The sequence below is a fragment of the Paramisgurnus dabryanus genome, chromosome 5 (assembly GCF_030506205.2).
Source record: "Paramisgurnus dabryanus chromosome 5, PD_genome_1.1, whole genome shotgun sequence".
NCBI classification, from domain to species: Eukaryota; Metazoa; Chordata; class Actinopteri; order Cypriniformes; family Cobitidae; genus Paramisgurnus; species Paramisgurnus dabryanus.
The window spans coordinates 39309508-39332211 of NC_133341.1; the positions used below are offsets into that span (position 1 = coordinate 39309508).

At 40.2% G+C, this 22704-nt stretch overlaps 1 protein-coding gene across 5 annotated transcripts in view; it reads right to left on the bottom strand.

Annotated features, from left to right (window-relative positions):
* The window catches only part of apba1a (amyloid beta (A4) precursor protein-binding, family A, member 1a), a 63919-nt gene that overhangs the window by 7574 nt on the left and 33641 nt on the right, over positions 1-22704 (bottom strand). For 4 of the 5 annotated variants that reach the window (XM_073814754.1, XM_065284088.2, XM_073814753.1 and 1 more), the window contains 11 exons: positions 17058-18720; positions 10457-10567; positions 7997-8036; positions 7773-7918; positions 5918-5950; positions 4878-4964; positions 3550-3735; positions 1798-1977; positions 1506-1718; positions 1304-1423; positions 1083-1223 (listed from right to left, as the gene is read on the bottom strand). In XM_073814754.1, the coding sequence (XP_073670855.1) occupies positions 1083-1223; positions 1304-1423; positions 1506-1718; positions 1798-1977; positions 3550-3735; positions 4878-4964; positions 5918-5950; positions 7773-7918; positions 7997-8036; positions 10457-10567; positions 17058-18647 (2847 nt within the window). In that variant the 5' untranslated portion in view covers positions 18648-18720. The remainder of the gene's footprint in view (positions 1-1082; positions 1224-1303; positions 1424-1505; positions 1719-1797; positions 1978-3549; positions 3736-4877; positions 4965-5917; positions 5951-7772; positions 7919-7996; positions 8037-10456; positions 10568-17057; positions 18721-22704) is intronic. The other variant, XM_065284089.2, reaches the window with a different exon arrangement.

Sequence of the window (22704 nt, forward strand, 5' to 3'; positions counted from 1 at the left end):
TGTAAAGAAACATTCTGTGAAAATACAACCTTAACATCTTTAATATTGACTGAGTAAGGTCATATCAAAGATTGAAATTAAAGGTGCAGTGTGTAGATTTTTAGCAGCATCTAGCGGTAAGACTGTGAATTGCAACCAACGGCTCAGTCCACAGCTCACCCCTCCCTTTCGAAACGCATAGAGAAGCTACAGTAGCCATCTAAAAGACAACGTAGAAACAAAACACGCTCTATAGCTTTGTCCGTTTATGGCTACAGTAGAAACATGAAGTTGACATACATGTAAGGAGACCTCATTCTTGTGCAGGGTTCACACCAGACGCGGTAGAGACGGCATGTTAAGTCAATGCAAAGATGCGATTAGGCATCCTGTGGTGCGAATTGAGCGTTGACATGGGAAACGTGTGAGTTGAAAAATCTGAACTTCGGCGGATTTCCGCACCGCGTTAACTAATCAGGACCTTGCTGTAGTAGTGACGTGATTACAGGAAGCGAGCAGAGTCTTAGCGGAGTCGCAGAAGCCCCACCCATGACGCAAATTTCCGCGTGAATGTCTCAAATGACTAGAATTTCATGCGCAGCTTTCACGCACGAATGGAGCGAGTAAACTCAAATGTTCAAGGGTCCAACTGCGCGCGAATAGCGTGTTTTTGCCGCCTCTATCGCGGCTGGTGTGAGTGTACCATAAGGTAATAAAAAGGTAATATAAACAATACAGTCTATTATGTAGGGTCTTTATAAACCACTGAAAATATAGTTGTATGATTATATTGCATTTCTGTCAAAAGATCCTTCTAAAAATGACACAATGCACCTTTAATCGAAATCAGTGATTGAAATCAAACTTTGACACTCCAAATCTCATAATTACAAATATATATCAAACAGTATTGTTTATTTAGAAATAAATGTATTTCTAATTGTACTTTTGTGTCGTTAAGGATCCAGTTCATGGTTACAGCATAAAACTGAACACATATACGTCCACAACAGAGTAAGAAGGGTTAAATCCTCTCAGTTTCGTAATCAAAGTTTAAATAAATAGCATTATTAGCTCAGTAATGTGAGCATGGCATGCCTTACCTCGCCAACTGCATTTGACAGAATGTGTACAATCTTCTCATGAGGGGTGGCCACCACGCTCTGACTATTGATTTCGATGATCCGGTGGCCGACCCGAACCCCGCCGCGCTCCGCTATCCCTCCTCTCATGAGACTGCAGATCTGAAAAGCACAAAATGTGTTCAATCTTCACATCACTACTGAAAAGACAGCAAAATGTTCAACATATTCGAAATACCCACAATTCCATTCTGCACACTAAAGCCCAGTTGATATCTCAGATCTGGTCTTCTGATGAGAACGGTGGTGACAGGTGGACATCTGACGATATTCAACTTTATTCTAGATTGGGTTTTCAATCCCTAAAAATTGCAATACGACACCTTGAATGTAAAATGGTGGGAAAAACATTTCAACTTTTCATACTAAAAGTCGTCGTTGTACCTTAATAATGCTCTGACAGGTGGAGAGAGGTAATCCCACCAGGCTAGTGCCGTTGATAGACATAATCTGATCCCCAATGTTCAACCTTCCAGATTTCTCCGCCGGGCCGCCGTGCATCATGTTTGCGATGATAACTGTAGGCAGGATTGAACCCCAGCCCGACTCCACGATCACCAGGCCCAGAATTTCCCCCTTCTGCTTTTCTATGTAAACCTAAGTAAAGTTCACAGTCACACGTCACTTCTTAAGACATGCGGTACACATTTTTTTTCATGCTAAGATCTTCACTTACATCTTTGCAGTTTTCAGACTTGGAGAAGTGAATGAGGTCATCGTTGTACATGTCCTGCGTGTTGAGAAGATCGCTGTACTCTTTCTGGCTCAGATCTTCTGGGTTGATGCCGTTGGCACGTAGAAACTCCTGGTAGGCGACACTGAAGGCCTGGCCAATGGATTGTGCGATGAGCTGAGCCTGGAGATCAACCGCAATCACAGAAAAATACGGCAAAAATATATTTTCAAATATAATTTTTTTATATTTTTTCAAAATATACAAAAAATGTGTGCTGAAATATGTTTACAAAAATGTATTTATCACCAATATATTTTTTGGCAATTTTTTGTATATTTTGAAATATATTTAAACAATAAATAAATTTTAAATAGTGCTGTGCAAAGATTAATCTAGATTAATCTCAGATCTGCAACTGTGTGCTGTGCGTAACTATAGCCTATATAAATACACACGCGTCCAAGAAACATTTTAATGTGTTTGTGTATATATGTATATATGTATAAATTAATAAATTGAAATGTTTATATGTATGTGTGTAATACATAATAATTACACACAACACACACACATATATATAACGCAAAAAATTACTTTTATTTTGTATGCGATTAATCTAGATTAATCTTTGCCCAGCTCTAATTTTAAAGCATTATATTATTTTCACTTTGCATTGGAAGAAAAACTTTAAAAAGGTAATATATTTTTAACTTCAAAATGTACTTATTTTATACACATGTATATATTTTATACCTATACGTCATACATTTTATACAACTTTTATATTTTTGCCAGGAAAAATATTTTTTTGCCAGATGGGTTATAAAATTTGAAATATATTTGTTGCCCCTGAAATACATTTAGAAAAATATATGTTAATATATGTAGGTTAAAACTAAATATATTTTTTATTCAAAATATATTTAATTAAGCTTTATTTTCTACAAAATTTGGCCAGAGATTATTTTTTTGCCGTATGGGACTTTTTTTACTATTAGATAATGCTATCTATTTAAGAATATCAATTATTCTCCATTGTTCGCAATTCAAAAGTCTACTGAGCTCACCGTATGCACATTGGCGCATTAAAGTCAAAATCTAACTGGTTCGATGATGTATTCATGGTTGTTTATCATCTTATCGCTATTTTATATTTTTCTGCCACACTTTGAATGAAACAAGCAATGTTGCATATAAAATGTTACAATATTTTAATGTTTATGCAATAAATTGCAATAGGGTCACTGAAACAAGAGATCCCAAAACGGGTAAGATGTAAAATAAATCCTTGGGTTTCCCAGAGTGCGTATATGAAGTTTTAGGTCAAAATACCACATAGATAATCATTATAGCATGATCAAATTGCAGTTGTAGTTGTGAGCAAAAATGTGCCGTTTTTGGGTGTGTCCTTTAAAAGGCAAATGAGCTGATAATTCAAACACTGATCACCATAATGGTGGTTTGTTGAAATTGAAACTCAATTTTCTTTTTCTTTCTGCACTAAACGTCAGTGCTGTGGTTGGATAGTACTGATTTAGATCCCCTTCTGACATCACAAGGGCCCCACATTTCAAAGAGCTATTTTTTCACATGCTTGCAGAGAATGGTTTACCAAAACTAATTTACTGGGTTGATCTTTTTCACATTTTCTAGGTTGATAGAAGCACTGGGGACCCAATTATAGCACTTAAACATGAAAAAGTCAGATTTTCATGATATGTCCCCTTAAAGGAGTCAGGATGTAGAACTCACATCTTCAGATTCAAACACGTGGCAGATCATCTTATATTGGCGCTTCTCATCCTGGGCAGGATCCGACGCATCCATGTTCTCCTGTGAGTCGGAGCGTGCCATTCTCCTCCTTGCCATCAGTACCACTATGTTCCCGATGTCAGCGATGTATGAGATGGTCCTTAAAGGATGATCCATCATGGTCTCCTGTCAATCACCATATGAAATAGTCAAACTACTGACAGATGACATGAAAACTTTAATATATGTTAGTTAAATGTTAGCTGAGCATTGCAAAACCATGCAAAGGTTACACTGTAAAACCTAAAAGTTAACTCAACTCAAACCATTTAAGTAAACCGGTTGCATTAGTTTTAAAACACATACATTTGAGTACTGTGAACTTAAACAAATTGAGTCATATGCAGTTATGCATTTATATTTAAGTTCACACTACTTAAATATAAGTGCATAATTGCACATGACTCAAGTTCACAGTACTTAAATTTATGTGTTTAAAAACTTAAATGGTCTAATGCAACCGGTTTACTTAAATGGTTTGAGTTAAGTTAACTGTTAGGTTTCACAGTGTATATGGGTTCAAACCCTGAGGAACTGAAATAGTGATAAAAATGTAAAGATCAAATGCACTGCAAGTTATTTTGGGTTAATTCAACTTAAAGAAAATTGTTTGAGTCAACTAATATGTTTAAGTTGAATTAACTCAAAATTTTAAGGCAACCAGGTAACTTACTTTGTTTGAGTTGAACAATATACGCAATGAATAAATGAAGTTTAATTTGTATACCTGCATCTTTGATTCATTTACAGGATTTTTCCAGTTTTATTATTTGTGTGTAAAATTTAATCTAATGGTGTTATTCTTACCGAGATCTTCCAATTTTCATTAAAAAAAGTCCTTTTCAATATCTTTAATATAGTATTGGTACAAGCAATGTCAAGTTTAAAAGACGTCTACTACAGTAGCTGTCCAAACAGCCCAGATGCCAAAGCAAGACAAAGTTTCGAAAATTTTATAGATGTCAAAAATAAATGAAATAAAATAAATGAAAGCAAACACCTTGTAATCACTGTTGACTTTGCTTAGTTGATGCATTTTCATCCATCTCATAAGTAATTTTGGCCAAAATGACACTTAACCACTCATAGACTATATTTAACCTAGACGGTCAAATGATGGCTGTTGCTTGCTGGGCACCTTGTAATGTACTACTCAATTATATCAGTTTTTAACTGGTAATTCAATATAAAGCTGCATTTTGTTCACATTTGTATTCAAGTTTGGAATAAGCAGTGTTAAAAAACATACAGATGTGAAGATGTGGTACCTGTGAATCTGCATTGAGAACTTTGATCCTCTGTGTGGAGATGAAGAGATCCACCTCTGTCATGGGCTGAGCTTCACCTTCAGGAGCCTAAAGACACAGAGATCAACTAAACATTAGATAGATAGATAGATAGATAGATAGATAGATAGATAGATAGATAGATAGATAGATAGATAGATAGAGAGCTGACTAGACCCAGAGATGCCTTGAAGGAGTATGCAACTGTTTTTCAGTTTGTTAGGATGAAACTCAGTTGTCTTGGTTTAAATATACAAGCATTGCCATCATCAAGGCCTGATGTTAAAATAAAGATGGCACCTCTTGAGTTATACAAGATCTCCTTCATTAAGATCTCGGTGTGTTTTAAAAAGCAATGTTGTTAGTTTGGTTAGTTTTGTTCTTCATTTGAAGAGTAAGTGAGAGGCAAAGAGAGAAGACAGAAACCACCAAGTGCTGAATTAAAAGTGTAAAACATGCCGTGCCAAAGATAAACCTTTAAAAACATCCACAGACACCAAACCTCAGAAAAACATATGAATACAAAGAATAAGAAACGCTTGCATTTTCTGTATCCAGCAAATTATATTACTAATAACACTTTATAGTAAGGTTGATTGGTTAATGCATTAGCTAACATGAACTAATAATACTCCTTCAGTATTTATTCATCTTAGTTCATGTTAATTTCAGCCTTTACTAATACATTATTACAATCAAACGCTATAGTTATTCACAATGAACAAAAACGAACAATTGTACTGGCATTAACTAATATTAACAAGTTTAATAAACGCTAAACTGACTAAAAATAAATCCCCCCGGGTTAGATCTGGAGTATGTAAGTATCTGGTGATCCAAACTGAAGTAATGTTTGGTGTGAGATGAACAATGGCCGACAGACAAACACAGGCACGTGACTCGTTGCTGGATTCAGAAAAATGGCAATCAGACACCGACGGGAATATTAAAGTGCTGAAACCAAAGAAAACAGAAGACGAAGAAGAAAAACAAAACACCAAACCCATGAAAGATTACTGCACCTTCTTCCTGTTTTTGGCTAATTTCTGGGCCGTCTGCTTAGCATGGAACAAACAGAGACAGGAACATTGTTAGATAAGGCAAAGCTCGGCACGCCGGGCACGAAACACTTTCATCGGCCTGAATAAACCTCACAGTGGATCTTTAACAAGAGGTCTTTTCGGGAAACCTATTGGATCAAAAGCCTGCATGCATGCGGGACATCAGGCCAAAAGCTTAGGACAACACCCTGCTACAATATGGAGATCTGATACAGGGCAAATTTTCTCATTGTAATTTGCACCGTCGTCCACCAGGTGGCCCATATCATCAATTAAATATTCAGTGTATTTCATGTAGTTCATGAAATGTCAACTATAAATAGCAAAAAGTGGATCTGCTGAAAATGAGATTAAAAGTGAGTTTATACTTGGGAAAATTGATCCAACTGACCATAAAATTAATTTTACAGTTCCAGACTCTTAATGCATTTGAACAATTGTTTCATTAGTTTCTATTAAGATTTCTCCTATATTTTAGAGGAAACATTTTAGTAGAAATCCCTCAGAAAGAGCAACTTGTGAGCAATAACATTTTCCTTTTTATTTTGAATCCATATCTCAATCAGGAAAACAGGTGTATTGGTTTTTCTACCAGGTTGTTTTTTTCACCAGGAAGACTACCAGTAATCCACTGTAATATATGTGACACGTGCTGGCAAAATTAGTCAGGATGAGCAAAAATGTGTTATTTATATTTTGACATTCTCTATTAAAAAAAACCTCAAAACAATGTATAATTTCTTTTGAGGTTGAGAGTCAGCAAAATTCATTAAGGACGATTCACCTCTCAGAAAACATACAAATAAAGATCATTTTAAATGTTTAATGACTATTTAAAGCATTGGAAACTCTCGACGAGGGCTTAAAGGAGCACTCCACTTTTTTTAAAATATGCTCATTTTCCATCTCTCCTAGAGTTAAACATTTGATTTTTACCGTTTTGCAATCCATTCAGCTGATCTCCGGGTCTAGCACTTTTAGCATAGCTTAGCACAATCCATTGAATCTGATTAGACCATTAGCATCGTGCTAAAAATAACCAAAAAGTTAATATTTTTCCTATTTAAAACTTGACACTTCTGTAGTTACATCGTGTATTAAGACCGATGAAAAATTTAAAGTTGTGATTGTCTAGGCCGAAATGGCTATGAACTATACTCTCAATCTGGCGTAATAATCAAGGACTTTACTGCCGTAACATGGCTGCAGGAGGCGTAGTGATATTACGCAGCAGCCGAAAATAGTCCCCCTTAGTGTCCCTTTATTGTCATTTCGACATAAATCGTCTTTTATACTTTCTTTTGCCTCTAGTTTAAAATTAGACGGTGCACACTGCGACTCATTTTGCCAGCACGGGTCACATATTGTTTCCTATCATAGCGTATTGTGTCTGTTTTGAAGCACTATTCAGACTACTCAATGATAAATGGACACTAAATGGACAGGCGTATGTGCATTTTTTAAGGTGCAGGTAAAAAATGCCAAGTAATGCATCTGACAGGGAGAATGACTGATTTATGTGTCAGGTGGATGAACAGGAGAGAGGTGGGAAAAGTGTCTGATCCTTTATGAACAGGAATTATGGGATAGCTCCCTAAATGTGTTTTTTATTATGGCGGGATGACCAAACGCTTTGACATTTGTGAGCACAAGTCATCAGCCTTCTTTTCACCTTGACTGGCATTTCAATTTAAAGGCAAAATCTGAAAAATGCACATTCATCGAGTATTCGGGAAGTAAAATATTTCTGCAGTTCAATTCTTTTCTCCTAAAAATGTAACTTTTATGCTTATACTGAAGCAGACCTTCACCTCACCTTAATGCGACTCACAGCCTCCTGCGCCTGCATCATGCGCACGTTTTTGGACGGCGTCTTGTCTGAGAGCAGCTGGGTGGATCCCAGGTAGTTAGCAGCAAAAATAATCCCATCTATGAGGTCCTCTGGATCACACGGTCCTGGTACTGAGAGACAAGAGATGAAGATCAAACATCACTCAGGATTTCCTATCAGGAGTAACAGATCTTAGGGAGTTTACTCACCTTCCACATATGTTGGAAATGAAGCGAGACTTTTCCTTGACTGCACATACAAGAAAAAGAAAAGCAAACTCTTTCTTTAACAGTAGGTTTGAAACTTTATATCACCTTTTAATATAAATAATATTATAAACAATACTAGAAATGATAAATGATAATTGTACAAATTGACAATTACTTTCCTCATTTAAAGGAATAGTTCACACCAAAATGAATATCAACCCATATTTATTCATCCTCAAGTCATCCCACTGAAAAAATTCCTTGTCACACCTAAGTTGAATTAATGTGAATTTCAACTTTCTTGACTAATGAGGAATAATTATAAAATACATTGAAATAACTTAAGCTAATTCAACTAATCTATAATTTATAACTAGGGGTGCACCGATAAATCAGCAGATGATGTTTGTTATGCTTCTCAATGAATTTCAGTGAAATGTTGGTACATCCAAAAGCCAGAGGGCGCTCTTGTGCAGAAACTCAATATGGGCCCCAGAGGAAGAACCATTTACATATGCATCTATAGGAAATGGCTGATTTCAGGACTTCCTGCTGATCAAAATCCATCGTCCCATCCCTATTTACAACTTAAAAACAAAAAAATGTAAACGCAACAAGAAATTTTACACTGTAGGTGTATTTGACCTTTTTTCAGTCAAACACAGTCTGAGTTACATTAAATAATATCCTGGCTCTTTCAGCTTTATAATGGAATTGGATGGTGCCCCATTTTTAAAGATCCAATAAAGTACATCCATCCTTCAAAAACAAATCCGTACAACTATTAAATCTTTCCCAGCAATTGATGAGTTATCTCATCAATTAAGCGAAAATATTTCCCTGCCAATGACGCTTCCCTGACGAGTTTTTATGGTAATCTGTAATTCCGCTATTATCCACTAGATGGATAAAAAAGAAGCAAAAACAAAATTTTACACATTATAAACTCCGTGTAGGTTTTGATCATCACTCTGAATCTGATCTCTAACAAAATTCCTTTACAAAAAAGCAATTATTTCAGTTTTTTGCTCAAAAGTTTTCATTTTGTTTATTTGAAAACAGGGGGGCTGTTCTTTTATTTGATATATTTGTATGTTTACATATTTATAAAATAAAATTTTCCCGGCTGGAAGGCATTTTGTGAAACTTTTGTGAAAATCACTAAAAATGCTGGTGGGTGGGGAATGAGTTAAATGTCTTCCGAGGTGAAGCTATGGGTTTTGTAAGGAAATATTTATATTTCACACTTTATACGGCCGTACACGCATTCACAAGAGAGTTGAGGTCAGATGCAGGCTCACCTATGGGTAAATGGAAAACTATACAGTACAATGCCAATACAAAGTTGATAAAGCCAGGATATTATTTGATATAAAAAAATCAAATACACCCAGGATGACATGAGGGTGAGTAAACTATAGACCATTTTACAGCCCACGTGATCAAATAGCCTGCGTGCGCATTTGGCAATAGAAGTGGTGTTATTCCCCAGTGGTTCTAACGTGTTAGCAACTCAGAAAGTTGATCAAAATGGTTTCCCAGCATCAAAATGTCTGGTTATTGCGTTTGGTTTGTTTCGCATACGTTTTCACGTCATCATTGTGTACAGACAGTAAAAGGGTCTATGGGCAAATTTTTTTGGGGGGATGAACTATTCCTTTAAGTACATAGCAGTTAATATTTATCAGCTACAAATGAAAAATAAATAAGTAAAGCTGTTCAGAAATGGTTGTCAAAGTCTGTAGGAGAAGGTGCAAAATAATTTTCCTTATTTTAATTCAATTATTCTACATTAAAGCTTTTAGCAATAGCTAGTAATTAAGGACATGTAATCTAATCTTAAAATAAAAATTTTTATCAAATTGTTTAAAAAACATTATATTATGTAATATCATAGAAAAAAATCTATGCTATAAAAACAAATTGGGTGGTTTCCCTGACAGGGCTTATCCTAGTCCCAGACTAAAATGCATGTTTGAGCGGCTTTAATTGAAAAACACATTGTCTTGTTTAATTTTAACATATATCAGTGACATTGTTTTGTCTTAAGATGCACACCAGTATTATTTTTTGTAAGGTATGTTTGTAAAAAAAAAGTAAATTACCTAATATAAATAAGGTCTAGTCGTGGATTAACTTAAACCCTTTCTGGGAAACCACCCCTTTAATTTTCACTTCACTTTATAGTGTATTTCACTTTCACAAGAATAGCTAGTCATATAACTACATCTATTTTAAATAAATAGTAAGGCAAAAGAGAAATACACTATTTTAAATTTTAATCTGTTCCAATTAATCTACTGTCTTGAATAATTTATGACAGCTTTTACATCACACTGGCAACCCCCCACATGGAGCGAAGGAGTCTAATAGAGTAATTATTACTGTGTATGTGTCCAGTATCCTCGACACTACATTTCAGCTAATTGAGTTTCAAATGCTTTATTGACAACCACTAACCTCTTTACTAGCTGGAGACGGAGACTCAAAGCTGTCACTCCCCTCATGTGACGGCAGGTGACGACTGGAGGACTCCGCCCCCTGCGGGGAGGTGGAGCTGGAGCCCGGAGACTAAGGAAAAGAGAAACATGAATATTGCATGTGTTACGATCTATCATTTCAACACCTGAAGAAATACAAGCAACTACACATATAAACCAATACATATATAATACAATTATTCATTTTAGTTATTTGTGCATTACACTAATGTTAACAGATACAACCTTTGATTTTGTAAAATTAACATGAACCAAAAAAAATAATAAATGCTGTAGAAGTATTGTTTATTGTTAGTTCACGTTAGCCAATGCATTTAATTATACAACTTTATTGTAAAGTGTTTACAAACAAGCAATTGCATATTAGTGCTTATATTTACAAGCAGTGACATCATCAAAGGAAGAAGTATCATATTCATAAACAAATAGATTTGAATAAAAATAAATGAACAGCTTGCAATGGGGTAAATGAAAACCAACAGATTGTAATAATGAAAATAAAAAAGACATGAATAATGCTGCATGAACCCTCCAGATATTATCAGACAACGATGAATTACTGTTGTTGGCGGCACATCAAGAAAAACCAAGCCAATTTCCACAGAGAAGATCAAAAAAAAGATTTCACAGCAAGATGGATTTGTAGATAAATAACTGGCTTTAAAATATGACTTGTGTCTCTGAACAGGGCCACGTCTGAGTCACAAAGCAAATTCAAAGCCAAAAACTGACTGACTCATGCACAGAAGCCATAAAAATATTATTAAAAGATAGTTGTTGATTGTTTGTCATAACATATACAACAGCATAACTCCATAACAAGAACATCACATATGTAAATGGAAGTCAAAAATACAAATTCATTTAACACATAATAAATCATATGACTAACTCAACTCCTCACCTCCTCACCATGCCGACAATCTACCTGATACATCCAAAAATTTTCCATATCAATTCTCGCTTCCAAAAGTTTTAGTAAAAACTTCCTCAAACGGAGAAGCAGATGTTGCTCTTAAGTCTCAGTGAGAAGACCAACAGTAGAGTCACCTCTCTCGTCTCATGCAGATACGCTTAAAAACCTCTCCAGACAACAGAGCCCAAGACAGATCTGGTTACAGTTCTACCTGTTAAAACTGTTCCTAGAACAGCTGCTCTCCAACGCCACACCAAAAACATCCAGGTTAGGTGAATTGAAGAGGCCAAATTGCCCCCCCCCACAAATGTGTATATGGATCGCTTTGTATTAATCAGCTTGTGTGTATTAACCAGTTCTTGCTATAAATATACAGGCAAAGATGCTGGAATGGCGTTAAAAATGCATAAATATTTTTTTTTAAACTTACTGTTCATTAATTATATGTGAAACACACTGACTGGAAAAATTAAATTAAAACAATTGTCATAAATAAGAAGTTTGAAGTGTTTAAAGCATTAATGCAGTACAGTTTCTTCTTCTCTGGTGTTATATGAACTTTACTAAATTATTTACAGGCCGTTTCTTTTTGTGTCTCCCGGCCGCACTGAATAAATCATATCATAGAGTGGAAAATAACAGGCTTCAGACGAAATGCCAAATACTGAGAACAACAGTTTAATGGGAATTCTATTAAATGGAGATTTTGGAGATTAAAAACTGTTCAAAATTCACAGTTTAAAAGTCTTTGTATCTATGGAAGCCCATATCCGCCACAATTGGATAAATGTTTAATTTATAATAATGACATAATACGTAAGAGAAAGTAAGTCTTCAAAGTTTTTCATTATTATGACATATTGGGCCCTATCTTGCACCCAGCGCAATTGACTTTGTCAGTGACGCATGTATCATTCCTATTTTGCACCGGCGCACAGCGGGTTTTTCCCTCCACAGACGCACGTCGGCAAACTAGGGAATGAACTTGCGCTCCCTGGGCGGTTAAGCGCAAAAAAGGAGGCGTGTTCCGGCGCAAACCATCCCTGATGCTAGTTTGCAGTTTCAAAAAACAATTGCGCCACTGACCAGAAAAAACTAGTCTAAAGTCAGTGGCGCGTTGCGCGTTGTTCATTATGCTATTTTAAGGGCGCATGCTTGACCATAATGTATAGCGTGCACAACGCACACACACTTTGCATATCGGATCTACACAGATGCAACAGTTATTTTTGCAAATCATAAATTGTTAAAATAAAAAATATTAACACATGAGATAAAGGAAATCATTGTGTTGAGCATCGTGGTGATAATTTTTATTTATTTTGTGTGGCTGCATTAAAAAATTATCATGCAAATAACGATTTAAATATTTTCATAAGTTTGTTGTGTGGCTGTATTACGTTTATTTTATGTAAATAATAATTAAAATGTTTTCATAAGAACCCTTAATGTATATGAACTTGATTTGTAAGTGTACTTTGGGGTTGGACTGCGTGCGTTTCTTGGCTTTCAGCGGTGAGGGTGGACACAGCGATGTCCTCTGCTGGCATCTGTGTAGAGGCAAATCCACCTCCCATTACACGGCGTGCCCGATTTATGCTGGCAAGCTTGGGATTCCCCCGTCTCCTGACATCATTGTAACGCTTGCGGCGCAACGTCCTGGGGATGCCAGCTGATGAGACAATTGCGGCTATTTCCTCCCACGCCTGTTTAACCGACGCTGATTTGGGCGGGTTTCTCCCATCCCCATACAAAACAACTTCTCTGTCTTTCACTGCTCTTACAAGAACGTCGGTCTCCTCGGCTGTGAACCACTCCTGGCGTGTGCCTGGTAAATCCGTCATAATAATAGCAACCCGCCATGGAACTAGCGCACTTGCGTTTAAAGGGAATGTTGGATGACGTTCTGATTAGTTTATTTGACGTTATGCCCAAACCACACCTATGAATAATGAACCTACTTCAGACCAACCCCTTATTGATTTGCGCCTGGCTCAAGAGTTATTTCTCCCACCGGGAAAATAGCAACAGCGCCCAAGATCCGCCCACAAAGTCACTTGCGCTTTGCGCTTCGCACTTGTGTTTCAGATCATTAAAATAGGGCCCATTATGTCATTATTAAAAAAAAAATTACCTTATTATTATGAGATACTAATGACTTATGTCATTATCCAGTCCCCCCATGATTTTGCGTCATTTTCCAGTGATTTTAGCAATCAAAATGTGGTAATTTCCAGAAATGTCCAAAAAATTTGCACTTCTAACTGGGATACCATAAATGCTTAATATTAAATTAGTAAGTTCAAAGTAAGTAATCAAGTAAACAGTGAGTGATAAAATAAGAACATAGAAACAAATAAAAATAGGACAAATAAGTACAAAGTCAACATACATACAAACAGTGTTTTAATGGGGTACAGTTTTTTATGAACACTGACAGCTGTGACTTTAAAAACCTATACAGTAATGCATGGATCCAATAACCACTGTCCAAAACTACCTTTTTCCTGAACTATGCATTACATAACCGACCCGTTTGACTCGAACCTGCAAATTGCGGTGTAATTAGAAACCTTTATCATTCTTCAGACAGACCGTGAACACAAATAAGCACAGAACTGCATCCGCACCGCAAATGATACGTTAATATTATTCCACCAGTTAGATCAAAAGGGATACCCGCCCTCGTGCAGGACAATGCCACCTGTCACATATGTGAGTTCAAATGCAAAGCATGAAAGGAGTGAGGTCCTCACGTGCTGACAGGTTGCATATGGGCGGGTATCCCGTTTGATGTAACGGGTGGATTAAAGGGATAGTTCGGCCAAAAACGATATTAAACCCATGATTTACTCACCCCCAAGCTGTCCGAGTTGCATATGTCCATCGTTTTTCAGACAAACACATTTTCGGATATTTTAGAAAATGTTTTAGATCTTTCAGTTGATTAAATGTAATGTTACAGGGTCCCACCCATCGTCCACGACCTTCAAGTCCAAAAAAAGTGCGTCCATCCTTCACAAATTAAATCCAAATGGCTCCAGGATGATAAACAAAGGTCTTCTGAGGGTAATCCGTGCGGTGTTGTTGTAGAAATATCCATATTTAAAACTTTATTAACGTAAATAAATACCTTTCGATAGCGCCGCCATCTTAGACTCCACTGTATTCAGGAGAGAGTATTAGCGTAGTGTACGCACTTTTCTTAGTGACGTATGACAAATTCGAAGGGCGGGGGCACAGAGCAGCAGCAGAGTAGCCTCCGTAGGCTGCGTAAGCTCTCATCCTGAATGCGGACGTGACTAAGATGGCGGCGCTACCGGAAGGTATTTATTTACGTTAATAAAGTTTTAAATATGGATATTTCTACAACAACACCGCGCGGATTACCCTCAGAAGACCTTTGTTTATCATCCTGGAGCCGTTTGGATTTATTTTGTGAAGGATGGATGCACTTTTTTTGGACTTGAAGGTCGTGGACCCCGTAATATTACATTTAATCAACTGAAAGATCCAAAACATTTTCTAAAATATTCGAAAATGTGTTTGTCTGAAAAACGATGGACATATGCAACTCGGACAGCTTGGGGGTGAGTAAATCATGGGTTTAATATCATTTTTGGCTGAACTATCCCTTTAATATTAACGTGTCATTTGCGGTGCGGATGCAGATCGAGAATTTATAGGCACGGGTGGACTGCAGTTCTAAAACAAAAATTTTTACTCGATTCCATACACGCTGATAGACAGCGGTTTTTAAACGGTCTTGTGCTTATGTGTGTTCACAGTCTGTCTGAAGAATGATAAAGGTTTCTAATTACAACCCAATTTGCGGATTCGAGTCAAACGAGTCGGTTATAGAATAATATTTATGTTGCTGTCGGATAAAGGGGTGTTTTGGATAACTTCAGGTTTGTCCCGTGCAAGAGTGTGAATTGTGTGTTAATGAGATTAACTATGGGGTGCAGGGTTGCTAGCCTATAAAGCGGGGTGCTAAAAGGAGATGTCATGCGTGTTAGTAAAATAAAGCCAAAAATGTTCACAAAGTTGTATACTGTGATGTGCATGACAGAAAATGTTATCATTTTATAATTTTTTTATGAGATTTTTTACATTTTTGTGATTATTTTGCGATGAAATTAGAAAGGATCACAAAAATGCAACATTTTGTTGATTTTGCGCTCGATTCCACGATCATGGAATCGTGAACAACTTAAGGGAGTGATTATTATAACTTTAGAAATATATTTTTTTACTAAACGTGGTGGAAATGGGCTTCCATACTGTAGCAGTTACCGTGGTGCAAAAATAAGATGGAAAATGTTTATGGGAATCAAAAAAGACAAGAAGATTGCCAACAATTTATTTGTTATGTTCTGAGAAGTTACGAATAAATAGGCCAAAAGCATATCATAAGAAGAAATTTTGTGTAACACGGTTATTGCATCAGTGCAGTTTCTTTTATTCTCATTTAAAGTCATAAATTCAGTATAAATAAAAACTTAAGCAAACGAAAAATATAGTATAAAACTCAGCCCATTTAATCTACTACTGTATGTCAACAATGGGACTATCGTCTGCACAATCATTCACAAATGCATTTGTAATTGATGTGTTTGGTGGCTTGTGTCTACTCTAAAAGCCGCTGCGAGTTTTCAATTCAAGTGCAATTGTTTAGTTTTCTCTAAATGCCACGGAAAAAGTATTTACTCATCAGAGAGGCGAAAGCCCTCGTTCCCAAATAACAGCCTGTAAATGAGGCCTGCATGGGGCTCATGAATGCTTCCCACACAAACAATGCTGTTTAATTAACACTACCAAAATAGGCGACGGAGGATCTGGCTTTTTTTTGGAAAAAGCAGTTGTGAACGTGTCGGTAACAGACAATGTGACAGATTCATTCGTGATTGATCGAGTGCAATTACGCAGCGTGGAATCTATTAATTATGCAAATGGAAACGAAAGAAAAGATATCAAAAATCTCAACTGCACAGCTTGACATGACAGCATTAAATTAATACCGACTGTGGACAGACTTGAATGACATCTATCTTATTATTTTAATAAATGTCTAAGCTCAGCCAACGGAGAGAAACAAGGGATATACGGAGTGTGAAACAAGCAGGTGGTGAGGTCTAAAGTAAACAGAGTAAAAACATGGTCTTTATTTGCCTTCATCTTTCTCTGTCACGTCTGCTCAGACAGGGTCTATTGGGGTCGAGCTCCATTTGCACGCTCTGGTCATGTGTAGCTCTTACAGAATACAAATGAGGCTTTCAGGCTGTAGTTAAGGAGAAGCGCTCTATGTGTGCGAGCGGTCTTCATTTCCTACTGACATGTTGTGACAGACACCACTCATGGGAGAGAGAGAGAGACTTCAGCCTCTCCACAAAAGAGCAGTGAAGTTACAGACAGAGGAATGATGCAATACACCACGTTGAAGAAAACAACAATGCAATTGTATGAATTTTCCCTGAGAGATTTTTGTTTGTAATTTGTTGCACCTGCTACACAGCTCAGTGGGTAGATCGTTGTGTTATGGTACAAAAATTGTGGACTCGATTCCCATACTGGCTTTACAACATTAATTGACATGGTACACAACAGAGGTTCTAGAACAGAAAACATAGCGGCTCATACTCACATCGGCCCCCGGAGACGGCTGCATGTCAGATTCAGCTGTGGGACTCAGGTCTTGCCTCATTACCCAGACTGGTTCTTTAGGCTCGTCGGGCGTGTAGGGTGAGCGAACAGTCCTTGTCTTCACCTCCTCTATTGCCTCTTTGATGTCTTTAATAGCTAGTGAGATTGCATCTCTTTTTTCACGACTGCTCCTCACCGGAGTCGACTCCTCTGAGGGGCTTCTGAGAGGATTCTCCCTGACCTCTCCTTCACTCTCTGGCTCTGAGGGTTTGACCTCCTCTGTTTGCTCAGACTCGGGCCACTCGACTTCCTCCTCCCCGTCATTGTCTAGACCCATGGCAACACGCTCCAGACTCTGCGAGCTCAGACTCTCCTTCACCTCTGCCACAATTTGGTCAATGTCCTCATCCTGCTCGCAGCTGTCGGCACGGGGGTATGGAGCGAACTCCGCTTCCTTCTCCGGGCTGTCCGATTCCCCGTCAGATCGTTCGTCGTAGTGGTGGAGCCTGGAACCGACAGCCTCTTGCTGCTGGTACAAGTCTCGCTCGAAGAGCCTGAATTCCGCCTTCCTCTGCTGAGGCGTCTGTCCCTCAGCTTTGGCCGAAGGGGTGTCTGATATTTCTTCATAAACGTGCTCCTGGAGGGGGTATTCGGTGTAAGGCTCGGAGTAGGCCTCGTCTTCTGCTGCTCCACCCTCGCAGGCCTCTCCCACCCCTGTGGGACTGCGGTACACGGGCTGAGTGTAAACATAATTGGAGTAGTTGGGGTTTAGCATCTCTGCATCTTGTACCTGTGGTCTCTCAGCATTGGGCAGCGGCTCTCGGGGTAGCGGTGGAGGCTGAGGTGGGTACTGGTGCTGGGGGTAAGCTGGACCACCGTGCTGTTGCTCAGACTCTGCGCTCTCCGTGTACTCCTCTGCTTCGGGGCGCAGCGGTACGCCGTACGTGCTTTCGTCCTCCGGCTCGGCTTCCATGGCCATAACTGCATCTCCTTCCGCCCGGTCCGTGTGGTTGTGAAAGCCGCTCTCAGTGCTTGCGGATCGTTCCAACGCACCACCTCCTTCCCCCGTATCCTCCTCAGCTTCCTCTGGCTCTCGGGGGGAAGGCTGAGTAGGTGAGGTTAGATGCTGCTGATGCTCCAACCTCTGTTGTTCGGCTCTCTCCGTGTCTCTCTGCTGTCTCTCTCGCTGCTTCTGTCTCTGCTGCTGCGCCCGGAGCCGGGCCTCATTGTCCCCCTGTCTGCGGTAGCGCGTCACTGCAGGTCGCGGTATGTGCTGCTGCTCCACGTTGCTTTCCTCCGTCTGTCTTCTCGCAGGACGCGTACGGTTCGTCCCTCCGTTAGATCCCTCGTACCTGCGGTACCGCGGGGCCCCCTGCTGTTGGGACTGGTAGTGGTTATTTTCCGTACCGTGGTTGCTGTGGTGGTTGCGGGTACGACTGGATCGGGAGCCACCATCTCCGTTGTCGTGGCGTCTGCGGTGGGATGAGGAAGGCTGCTGGCCCTCGGGGCCCCTGCGCTCCAGGTCGCGCTCCAGGTCGCCCTCAGTTGCCTCTCTCAACTCCTGGCCATGTGGCGCCTCCTGGTGGCTCATGGTTGGAACAGGTGAGGATCTACACACAGAGCATTCCTTCACCCAGTCTGGGCTCCACTCAGTTCAGATTAACCTGTGATAAATGAGAACAAATACAGAAATCAAATTCAAACAGATTTTGAACAGATGCCCATTTAAAAATTTAAGCATTAAAGCAGGGAATTTTTATGAGTGATGGAAGCTTCCAAAATACACAACCAAGTACACCATCAAGACACAATAATTTTGATAATATAACACGTATCAGATCCTTGTTGTGATGTGACCTGCCATGAGTACACATTAATGTCTTCATGAGCTCCTGAGGGGATTTCTGTTCATTTGGTACAGGCAACCGACAGCACTATCATCTAGACTGTAAATGTGACCTACTTCTATCCTTGTCAGAGTAGCAATACATCATCGTGAACAAAAGAGCAAGGGCTCAAAAAGAAGGATGGGTGAGGATGGTGAACTAGAATTAAGGTCAACTAGTTTATTTTTACTTTAATTCCCTTTTTTTGATGGTTTAAAGGTCATGATTTAAAAGACGTAACTCACTGGAGCTGTGTTGATTACTTCTGTGAAGGATGGATGGACTTTCTTGGGCTTCAAATCCGAAGCACCTTTAAAAAGCTTGGCACAGCCAGGGAATTTACGATGTAATTCAGATTGTGAATAAAGATAATCATATAATTTTCGTATGGCTTGTGGGAGAACTATCTATTTGGGTGAACAATCCCTTTAAGACTGATCAGTCAACTACAGCCACATTCAAATCAACATATCTGTACTACAAAGGCACACTTGCGCTTCTAAATATTTGATAGTATAAATGTCATCAATAAATACCAAACTTCTGACATTTCTGGAGCATCTCGGCTTGTGATGGTTGACATTATGGGACAGACGCGCTGAGCTTATTTTCATCAGAGTAAACAATTAGCCGCACTTCATCTGCTGCCTGACAGCTCACGTGGATGATACTCTGAGTCTCATGTATCTTATCCCGGGAGGAGAGGAGAAAGGTGATGGTAACATATAGCAGTCACTTATAACATGAGTCACGCTGGTAAACGTGATGTCTGTTTTCATGCATGATGATATGTGGCATATCGTGTCGAAGTTTGTGTTCTCATGAGGATTCTAAAGTGATTCATCAGAATCCAGCAGTAATTGATCTAGACATGAAAAAGTGCTGGAATGCCAGGGGGAGTTAAAGGTGCAGTGTGTTACTTTTATAAGGGTCTCTTGACAGAAATGCAATATAATCTACATAACTATATTATCAGTGGTGTATAAAAAGCCTTACATAATTAACTGTATTGTTTTAATTATCTTAGAATGAGCCGTTTTATCTTCATACACCGCGGGTCCCCTTACATGAAAGTTGCTGTCATATTTCTACAACAAACTAATTGCTATACAGAGTGCGTTTCGTCCCTACATTGTCTCAGATGAAGACAAGTCCTGTGGCTGCCACCATATGCGTTTTGAAATTAAGGGGTGAGATTTTCATTGCAATTTGCAAACTAACCACGAGATGTCACTAAAATTTACACACACCACCTTTAAAGGGACAGTTTACTGAAAATGTCACGGAGAACAAAGAGGACCAAAGGCAAATTAGCAGGTGAGTCTCTTGCTTTAATATACACAGTTCGAGCCGTACAGGTAGTGGCACTTGGGAAATAAGAGTCAAAAACAAAACATAGGCAAAGCCACTCAGGTTATGTAACTTAGGAGGTCACAGTCCTTTAAAAGGTAAAGCAAAACTTGTCCGCGTGGCTGTGTAACCAAGGGTAGGCAGACAGACTTGGCCGACTCCGCGGCGTTCAAACGCAGGCTGTGACCGGCTGCGGCAGCAGCGACGGGCTCGTGAGAGAGAGGGGAAATACTGGAGCGCCTGAGTTGCCTAGGCTTGTTCCACACACCTCCTCAGCAGAGTAACTGTACAGAGAGCAGACTGGGTAACACACAGGAGAAACTGCTTATCACTGATATTAACAAAGACTCGACTCGACAGGACAGGACAGGAGCACGGCTCCGTATCTAACACAGTGTGAGACACAACACAACGTGACCATCATATAATAATCCAACAGAGGAAGGGAAAAAGAGGGAACTATATATAGGGAGGTAAATAACAAGATGAGGAGCAGGTGAGGAAATGAGGAACACCTGGGGGAAGCGCTAATGAGTTAACAAGCGAGTAAATGAGAAGAGGTAAAATAGAGAAAGAACCCAAAGACGTAACAGTACCCCCCCCCTCAAAGTGCGCCACCTGGCGCACTAGAGGAGGACTGGCGAGAGCGATAAAAATTATCAATAAGCGAGCGGTCCAGGACGTCCCGGGCAGGAATCCAGCATCTCTCCTCCGGACCGTAACCTTCCCAATCTACCAGAAACTGATGACCACGACCCCGGGGGCGGACATCAAGGAGTCTACGGACACGATAGACAGGGGAACCCTCTATGCGAATAGGGGTGGTAACGGGGCGAGGGGGGGGGCGAATGACGGGCTTGAGACATGAGACATGAAACACCGGATGAACGCGACGAAGGTTAGAGGGCAACCGGAGCTTAACAGAAACAGGGCTAAGAATCTTAACGACACGAAAAGGTCCAATAAACTTGGGGGCGAGCTTGCGCGAGGGGAATTGGAGAGGGAGATTGAGGGTGGAAAGCCAAACCCTTTGTCCGCACGTATAACGCAGACTCTTAATGCGATGCCTATTGGCAGCACGACGGGTAGCGGACCGAGACTTACAAAGAGCGGACCTAACCGCTCTCCAGGTGCGTTTGCAGCGTTCGATAAAAGCCTTGACAGAGGGCGCCTTAGATTCAGTATTGGAGGCGGAAAACAGCGGGGGTTGGTACCCTAGACAGCTCTGAAAGGGCGATAAACCGGTGGCAGAAGATGGAGCGGAGTTATAAGCATATTCTGCCCACGGGAGCTGTTCGGACCAAGAGGCGGGGTTGCGAAAAGCGAGACTGCGTAAGATGCGCCCTATAGTCTGATTAGCGCGTTCAGCCTGTCCATTGGTTTGCGGATGGAAACCAGAGGAAAGGCTGACAGAAGCCCCGATGAGGCGACAAAATTCCTTCCAAAACAGGGAGGAGAATTGTGGACCCCTATCTGACACGACATTTTCGGGGAGACCGTGGATCTTAAAAATGTGGTCAACGACTATCTGCGCAGTCTCCTTAGCGGAGGGAAGCTTAGGGAGCGGGATAAAACGGGCGGTCTTAGAGAAGCGGTCGATAACGGTGAGAATTACGGTCTTGCCTCCGGACAGCGGGAGGCCAGTGATAAAGTCAAGCGCTATCTGAGCCCATGGTCGCGACGGAATGGGTAAAGGTCTAAGGAGACCAGCAGGGGGCCGGTTGCTAGACTTAGTCTGGGCGCAAACAGAGCAAGACGCAAACAGAGCAAGACGCAATAAAGCGGCGGACGTCACGTTCTCGAGTGGGCCACCAAAATCTTTGGGAGATCGAGGCTATAGTACCTCTGACTCCAGGATGCGCAAATATCTTGGAGGCATGTCCCCACTGGAGAACGGCACGTCGAGCGGAAGACGGGACAAAAAGTAAGCCCTTAGGGCAGAGACGCGGGGTAATAGTGTTGGAAAGAGCGCGTTTAACCAGACGTTCGATTCCCCAGACCACCGCTCCCACCACCATTTGCGGCGAAACTATGCCCTCCACGGTGGGAACAGAATCGGGGGGAGCGAACTGACGAGAGAGGGCATCAGGCTTTATATTCTTTGAACCGGGTCGAAAGGAAATGGTGAAATTAAAACGCGTAAAGAAGAGAGACCAACGGGCCTGACGAGCATTGAGCCTTTTAGCCGAACGGATGTACTCGAGATTACGGTGGTCTGTCCAGACCACGAACGGCAATAATGACCCCTCGAGCCAGTGACGCCACTCCCCGAGCGCGAGACGTATGGCCAGAAGTTCGCGATCCCCCACGTCATAGTTACGCTCGGCCGGCGAAAGCCGGTGGGAGAAAAAAGCGCACGGGTGTATCCTCCCGTCAGCGGGCGAGCGCTGGGAGAGGATAGCCCCGACACCC